The sequence below is a fragment of the Ruditapes philippinarum genome, unplaced genomic scaffold (assembly GCF_026571515.1).
Source record: "Ruditapes philippinarum isolate M1 unplaced genomic scaffold, ASM2657151v2 ctg2441_1_1_1_1, whole genome shotgun sequence".
Classification (NCBI taxonomy): domain Eukaryota; kingdom Metazoa; phylum Mollusca; class Bivalvia; order Venerida; family Veneridae; genus Ruditapes; species Ruditapes philippinarum.
Genome location: NW_026863907.1, coordinates 264,778 through 274,378, shown reverse-complemented (window position 1 = coordinate 274,378; position 9,601 = coordinate 264,778). Strand labels below are relative to the sequence as shown.

The window sequence follows — 9,601 nt, the reverse complement described above, 5'->3', positions numbered from 1 at the left end:
TTTTCGACCAATGAATACACCAAAAGCCATTTAGTTTGCACGAGATATTCGGCTACTAACTGGTTTAAGCCATGAGACGTTCATTCGGCCATCGAATACGCTACAACCATTTGTTTTACACGAGATTCTCATCTTATTGATTGCCAGCGATTTTAGCTTAGAGATACGTTAAACCGGGGTCCGTACTCTCAGTGCCTGAAAGACCCGATGGACCCTCATTAAGCATAGACTACAGTACAGGGTGGTGGTGATAAAAATAAATAAAAATCTTTTCAGTTCAGGAGGGATCATATTATATTGAACATATATGAGCTATGAAACCAACACGACAAAACCAACATAATGGGTTTGCGACCAGCATGGATCCAGACCAGCATGCGCATCCGCGGATGCGCAGGCTGGTCTGGATCCATGCTGGTCGCAAACCCATTATGTTGGTTTTGTCGTGACACGGCTCATATATCGGACACTATAAAAGACATAAACTCTATAGGTAGGAAAATGTAACAATTTATTATCAGTTTTGTTATCATTTATACATTGTGACATACATTCAATAAAACTTTCAATTCATTAACATTATTTTCTTAAAGTAAGAAATCAACAAAAAAAGAGAAAAAAGGCATTGAAAATAATTTTCAATGGCGTTTCTCGCGTCATTCATTATTCATATAAAAATTGACAAACATTAATATGGTTTACTTAAATAATGTGTTACAAAGGGTTAATAGGCTAAACAATATATTTAACAAGGTTTTGAACAAAAGTTATACATGTATTTGGAAAAAAATGTATAATACTGTTATTTTATTTGCTCTCTTTATCATTCAGTTGATAATATATCATGTGATTTGTTTTTCCACAGTTAAGAACATTGTAATTTGTTGTTTTTTATTTACGTAAACCAATTAAGATTTTGTTTACTTGAGTATTTATAAAACATGACAACCTCTGAAGAGCAAGATCCTTTGGGAGACTTAGATTTTGGTTCTTATTGAAAGTGATACTATATGTAGGTTAAATTTATTGTTACATCTTACTTTTTGGAAGATTTGAGACTGTTATTCTAAAGATGGTGTTGTTATTCAGACGGTCGCTGTACACCGGTTACACTGTACATAACATTCAATGAAATTTGTAAAAAAGAGACATATTCGTTCTTGTTTAATGAGCAAGAAATATAGTTTTCAGACTTGTTTTGTATGTTATGAAATAAAAATCTGTTTTTGGTTTTTGTGTGTGAATATTTAAGTCAAACTATATTAAAAATACTTCGTACTCAGTATTTTATTGGCAAATTTTTACAGTACATTTGAAACATGTGCATAAGAAGAAAATCTGCTCTGTAAAAAGTAAACGTCAAAATATTAATAAAAAAAACAAAGAGAAACAACAACCTAAGAAAAAATGTCCAAAAAAACTGAACAATATAATATATAACTTAAATAAGGTCAAGATGTCTTCTCATACTGGATGATTACCCGGAATATTATTTATAATGAAAATTTGTTAATTTAACAAATACATCATGTTTGATTTGGGCTGTCGTGTAGATTATGTTATATATCATGTTAGTTATAACATAAAAACATGAATCATGTTAACATAAAAATATACACAACTACTCAAACAAATCAGCATTCAACAACTTTGGTAAAATTATATTGGTCAAGTAAATCGATGAGACAATAAATCATGGTGTATATATACATGTATTAAAGAGGAAGTACTCCAACAGTAAAATCGTAATTTGTGGATGGCGAATCATTACTGTACAAAACATAAAACATTAAAACAAATTTCTGAAATCTTGACACAGAGCGACGTTACAGATCTCTCTATTAAATATACGCTAATTTATTAACAAAGAACATGCATATTTTTCTGTTTTTTAAATATTAACACAGATCGACGTTACAGATTGTTATGTATAAAATCTACGCCTGTTTATAATAAAACTTTCCCAGTACCGGTATTTTCTCCAAAACTATTAATCTGGCAATTTTAAAATGTGGAGTTACTCTCAATTTTCCCCTTTACCACTATATATAATTTACAAAAGGAATAAAAGGTAGGTTCTTCCTTCCCCACGCTGTCGTACACGTCCAGTCGTGGGTAGTACTTATAAGCATTCTTAGTTCTAGCGCCAGGTAGTATATTGTAACGATTGTATTATTTCAATTTGTCTATTTAACTCATTAAATTAAAATAGCATTATTAAATACGAATTTTACAAAGATATCAAATGAAGTTAATTTTAAAATGCTACGTACGTATATCTGTTATGTTAAAGTACCTTAAGAAAAGATTTACTCATAATACTTTGAGTTGTGTCCCTTGTTATATATGAAATGTAGTGGTAAAGAAAGAAAATCAAATAAACCCCCTTTACCAGCGCTATATACGAATGTACAGGCTGGTCTGGTTCTTTACTGCTGGCAATTACTAATCAGTTCTAGTGTAGTGTCTAGTGTTAAATACTAGCACTATGTTTAAATGCTAGTGTTAAATACCAACACTATGTTTTAGATGTTAGTGTTATTGACAAGCACTATGCTAGTGCTATAGACCAGTGAGATTGTTAAATTTATAGTGTTATGTAACAAACCATTTAAATACAAGTGTTATATAAACCAGCACTATGTTTAAATTATAGTGTTGAATTCCAGCACTATGTTTAAATTCTAGTGTTTAATACCAGCACTATGTTTAAATACGTGTATCATATACCATCACTATATTTAAACGTTAGTGTTATACATCAACACTGTATTTAAGTACTAATGTTATATACCAACACTACTGTTTTGTTCCAACATGTGTTTAAATACTTGGGTTACATACCAACATTATGTTTAAACACTAGTGTTAAGATATATACCGCACTATGTTTAGATACTAGTGTTATAAACCAACTCTAGTGTCTATCATTAATACTATGTTTATATGCTTGTATTAAATACTGGCACTAAGTTTATATGTCAATGTTTGTATTCCAGCACTAAGTGACAGTGTATAACCAAAAACACGTATTGACATTGGTATGCAAGAATTTATATATAACATTTACATTTTATGTCGTGAAATGTGGAATACAGTATAAAAAACAAACATGGAAACTTATGACAGTCATTTTAAGATTATTAATTCAAATGAAATATTTACACTGAAATGATATCAGAGTGGTTAAGAAAAGATTGTAAACTGAATAAGAAATGCGAAGATATTTCTTCTATCTCAGTAAAAGACAAAACTAATAGATTTAGCTGTTCAATTGTAATATTAATGCGGTGACAAAAATCAAGGTGGCATTAATACTTATTCCCTTACACAGATGAACTCTTGTCTAGTTCTGAGTTTTTATTTACCTATATTGTCGTTTTGGTGCATGCATAACTTTTTTTTATATATAACAGAAGTAATGAATGTTTCAAAATATTGCACAATACATGTTTATCAACGCTTCAATATTTTGACAACAAAAAAACGGATGTCAATTATAGAATTTAATAAAAACCCGTCCGTTGAAGAAAAAAAAACCCACCATAAAATAGGTTCCCCCGGAATAACTACTACACGTGATAATACCAATCTCGAAATACATCAGTTATTATTTTGTACCAACTAGTTTTATCAAATGGTTGCTTTAAAATGCACCACATGCTTGTCCAATGTACAATTTCCTATTTTGGACACTGTAGTGTCCAATATTACTTTCTATATCGGACAGTTGAGTGCGTACGACCTTTTCCATGTAACATTACATTTAGTCACATGGAAAAGGCCATTGCGTCTTACATGTGTAGATATACTCTTTTCAAGAAATAAGCACTCGTATTGTACAGTTCCATGCTAAATAACCTGCAATTATCGGTATTAAACTTGCTCCGCGTAAGAATCCTTAGAGGGTGATTATTTTTAATAAAATTTCGACAATTTACATCCGATATTTCCTCAGAAAGAAAAGTAGTTCTTTGTGTAGAGATAATAACCTCACATCATAAAGCTGTCACAACGTGTATACTATCCTTATTTGGAACGTTTATTGTTCAAGAAACAAGGAGTTAATAGCTCCCAAAGGTGTCTGGTAGACAGTGTAGAGAAAGAACAACGTGAAGATCGAATGTGGGTGAAGCATGTTGCCGGTGATTATGCTAAAGAACAGTATCAAATAATGTCATTCCGCGAACAATATTTTCATCCTGAAAAACAAACAAATACAGTTTTCTTTATTACCGTATGTCATATAATAAGAGGACATAAATCAAAACATTGGTTAACATTGGTACTGGATATCACGAACTTGCCAATTCAATAAATTTGGCGTACATTCGATGATGTTTACATATGAACGTAATTTATATACAGTCAAACCTGTTTTAAAGACAACCTCTGAATAAGATCACCCTGTGAATAAAGACCTCTATTCAAAACCGTTCAGAGATTTAATAGAATATAGTAACCCCAAATTAAGACCACTTATCTATAAAGACCATGTTTGGTCCTTCCTTCAGGTGACCTTTGTTTTCAGGTTTGACTGTACATGTGAACTTGAACTTTTACAATAACAAATGACAGTTTCGTGCGGCATTTTTCTTCAATCTAGTTCAAAACTTCAACTTCGTATCGGCTGCTGCTATCCAATCAATAGTGTGCATATTTAGCAAACATTTCTAATAAAAAATACCAACATTTACAACTCCAACTGAGCAAAAAAAACACAATAGGTGTAATACGCAAATATGTTTTTTTTTAAAAGAGAATCATCTGAACGTAAAGTAATTGTAAGATGATATTAGAAATTATATAAATAGTAAATGAAGAAAGAAAAATGTTAATTACCATCCGACAAGAATCCATAAATTCTTCGAATGATATCACACCGTCTTTATTTAGGTCCATTTTCTGCAAGAAACAAGTATGTAGTACTATTAAGGAAGTACTTGAGACATAAAAGAAATATCATACAGAACTGTTTTCAAAACATTAATACTAAGAACTTTTTTCCCCTTAAATTTCGATCTCTTCACACACTATAAATAGATTTTATAAACGCTTATATTATATACGATCACTTAGATATCATAAATATACAATTGTACCGTATACGATAACTTAGATATATCACATAGACACTAATATACGATCATTTAGGTTCAATGAATAAAGACTTGTACCGTATACGATAATTAAGATATACCACATGAACACTAGTATACGATCATTAAAATATAACACATGAACACTAATATACGATCATTTACATACAATAAATAATGACTTGTACCGTGTACGATAATTTAGATATAACACATTAACACTGTTATACCATCATTTAGATATAACGAATAAAGACGTGTACCGCGTACGATAATTGAGATATAACACATGGACACTAGTATACGATCATTAAAATATAACACATGAACAATAATACTAATACTTGTACCGTATATGATAACTTAGATATAACACATGAACACTAGTATACGATCATTTAGATAACATGAATAAAGACTTGTACCGTATACAAAGATATAGATATGACACATGAACACTTATAAATGTACATTTAGATACATTAACTACAGACTTGTACCGTATACGGTAACTTCGATATGACACATATAACACTAATATACGATCATTTAGATATAATGAAGGACCACTAGCATTTTAAATGTATACATACCATAACCGAGACAGTTATATCATAAATGCATTTAGATACAATGAATAAAGACTTGTTCCGTATACGATGATATAGATATGACACATGAACACTTATAACCGTGTACTTAGATACAATAACAACAGACTTGTACCGTATACGATAAATTCGATGTGACACATGAACACAAATATACGATCCTTTAGAAACAAAAAACAAAGACTTGTACCGTATTCGATAACTTAGATATGACAAATATAACACTAACATAAGATCATTTAGATATAATAAAGGAACACTAACATTTTACATGTACATGTATACGATAACCGAGACATATGAGCATTTATTTATAGTATACGATCATTAATGGATATGATATGATCATGTATACTTTATATGATATATGAGGACTTATATAAATATAATACCACTTAAATATAATACAATTCAATTCAATCTTTATTTTACATGAACACGTATTTTAACATTCCACCATTTGTAGAATATTTGAGAACACTTAAACGAACATGTGACATTCATAAGATATGCGATCACATGATATATGAAACTTAGATATAATTAAGGCGACTTAGATATCATATATGAGCATTTAAATAAAATATATGAGCATTTTTATATACTATATAACCATTTAAATAAAAGATATGAGCACTTTGATAGACTACGTATATAACCATACCGAAAATACTTTATCTACGTGTTCACGTGCACTGTATTCCTCTATAACTGGTTGAGTAAATCGACCCATCATTTCATAAATGGCCCCGACAATGTCAGTCATTTCATCTTTTGTTATAATACCGTCGCCGTTAATGTCATATAAATTAAAAGCCCACTGTAATCGTTCTGGTAAACTACCTCTAGCAAGTACTGATAAGCCCATAACAAACTCCTGAAAAATATAACAGTTACATGTATACACATAATAACATCTTTAGAATTGATATTCATAATAAACACCGGTATATTGTAGGTGTAGGTACATATATTACATGTACATATATTGTAAAGATATTAAAATATTAATACAATCGTAGATTGGGGTGATGGGGGTACAGATATCCCATACTTGAAACCTACCTGGACAACTTTATGAGTTCATCTTTAACCTGCGTTTGAAGCATATCATTTGTCATATCATCGATTTAGCGATTAAGAAAGATAAGAAATTCGCTGTAATACGATACATATGTCTTTTTTAAAAGGAGAACGTTGGAAAATCTGACCAGTCATTTTGAAGAAAAACAAACACATAAAGTTCTTTCTTCTTTTGAATGCTTCAGAGAAAGTACCGTTTGGAGGAGCACATTTGGCACGGATAACATTTGTCATATGTGTGATAAATACGACACATTGTGTCACACATATGACATTAACAATCGTTTATGTCACACATTCTTCAGATTTCCTGTGAAACTTGTGTTAAGGTTGAGATTTTCAGGTGTCATAGAATCACATTTGCCACCTCTATTTCACATTGTATTCGAACAAATTTGTCACATTCTTTCAACAACAATGACACTGTCTTGGATTTTTTTCTCCAAGTATTTTGCAGAAGCACGTCAACTTCAATATGATGTGAAGCAAGCGAGACTTTACTTTAAAATAATTTGACTATTCAACAGCATTTGGTGTTTTTCAAACGTTTTTGAACTTTCAGTTGCTAAATTGCTAAAGATACCTCTTTATCGTTATATATTTGTACATTGTAGAAAACAGCATTCTATTTAAACGAAAACTCCTGGCATGTTTCAATCTACCTGTGCACATACAGTAGGACTCCTACTTATTAAGACCACACCGGAAGTAAGACCAACCTGCAGCTGTGCAAAAACTGAATCACACTTATCATACCTGTGTGATAAAATATGATCCGTGCAAAACGTGCTCCTGCAATCGGTTAACTAGGTTTACTAATTTCGAAGAAATTGCTAAACTTTCTCTATCATATAACGATCTTGTGAAATTATTTTTGAAATCTGGCCAGATTTGAGAGGAAAATTTTGTAATGATCCTTTCTTTAGCTGCCAAAGAAAAAGTCATAAACTATTCAGCCAATCTGAAAGAAGGCAAGAAAACAACATTCCTTTGAAATTTGGTTTAGTAGTCATAGTCGTATTAATTTCTAACTTTTCTACTGGAAAGAAGATGTGTACATGTTTCTTTTTGTTTTTAAATGAAATATTATATAGGTTATATAGGCTATTTATGGTGAACAAATGGCTAGTAAAAAAAAAACGAAAAAAAAAAAAAAAAAAAAAAAAAAAAAAAACGATACAGATTACGTACAAGAAAATGAAGTACAGACAGATAGACAAAATGAAAATGCATGATTTACAAAACTCTACAGACAGACACTTATTGTTCACTAGAGTAACAAATTATGTTAATTGCAGATGATGTACACTGATAAACAAATGTTGTACACTACAAATAGACAAATGATGTACACTGCAGATAGACAAATGTTGTACACTACAAATAGACAAATGTTGTACACTGCAGATAGACAAATGTTGTACACTACAAATAGACAAATGTTGTACACTACAAATAGACAAATGTTGTACACTACAGATAGACAAATGATGTACACTGAAGATAGACAAATGTTGTACACTACAAATAGACAAATGATGTACACTGAAAGATAGACAAATGTTGTACACTACAGATAGACAGATGATGTACACTGCAGATAGACAAATGTTGTACACTACATATAGACAAATGATGTACACTGCAGATAGACAAATGTTGTACACTACAGATAGACAAATGATGTACACTGCAGATAGACAAATGTTGTACACTACAAATAGACAAATGATGTACACTAGAGATAGACAAATGATGTACACTGCAGATAGACAAATGTTGTACACTACAGATAGACAAATGATGTACACTGCAGATAGACAAATGTTGCATACTACAGATAGACAAATGTTGTACACTACAGATAGACAAATGATGTACACTGCAGATAGACAAATGTTGTACACTACAGATAGACAAATGTTGTACACTACAGATAGACAAATGATGTACACTGCAGATAGACAAATGTTGTACACTACAGATAGACAAATGATGTACACTGCAGATAGACAAATGTTGTACACTACAAATAGACAAATGATGTACACTAGAGATAGACAAATGATGTACACAGCACAAATACAAACAGACAAATAATGTACACTTAAGTGCGACCAATGACGTACACTAGAGATAGATGATAAATGTACTCTACAATTGGATACATGATCTACACTTAAACTAGGGAAATGATTACAATGTTAATTTTATCACGTGAGCATTTAATTAAAATATTAAAGAAATTAAATGATTACCTCAAAACTGATCGAGCCGTTACGGTCGTGATCAAATGTCATAAACACATAATGAGCATACATGCTGGAATCTGTAATTCAACAAAATAATTATCTTAAAATACTTTTGAAATCAGCATGCCTCCAGATGAGCAAAACTATTTCAAGAAAATCAAACTTTAGAAAAATGTACATTTTTTTGTACTAAGATTTAAAGAAAAGTAATAAGATTTAATATCTAAGTAACCATTTACATGTTATATATAATTAATGACTGATTTTGCAATATTTGTCACAATATTGCTACTGCGTGACTAACGCAATAAGGGCTATTTTTGCTTATTTTGACATTTTTTGGGTAAATAACGTGGTTTGTAATTGCATTGTATTAATTTTCAAATATTTTCTTATTTCATTAAAAAAAATGTTTAAAAAAATCTCCATCCATCCATCCAAAATTGCATATTACAGGCTACGATTAAATAATGTAAATGACATTGGTTTCTTTGTGAAACCGATTTTACAATGCTGCGAACAATCCCTTGATGTTCTTCCAAATACAGTGCAACCG

General features: G+C 30.8%; 1 protein-coding gene across 10 annotated transcripts in view; it reads right to left on the bottom strand.

Annotated features, from left to right (window-relative positions):
* Positions 1-494: 494 nt before the first annotated feature.
* LOC132723775 (Kv channel-interacting protein 4-like) overlaps positions 495-9,601 on the bottom strand; it is a 253,491-nt gene continuing 244,384 nt past the window's right edge. For all 10 annotated transcript variants that reach the window (XM_060708552.1, XM_060708553.1, XM_060708550.1 and 7 more), the window contains 4 exons: positions 9,052-9,122; positions 6,375-6,587; positions 4,843-4,905; positions 495-4,202 (listed from right to left, as the gene is read on the bottom strand). In XM_060708552.1, the coding sequence (XP_060564535.1) occupies positions 4,155-4,202; positions 4,843-4,905; positions 6,375-6,587; positions 9,052-9,122 (395 nt within the window). In that variant the 3' untranslated portion in view covers positions 495-4,154. The remainder of the gene's footprint in view (positions 4,203-4,842; positions 4,906-6,374; positions 6,588-9,051; positions 9,123-9,601) is intronic.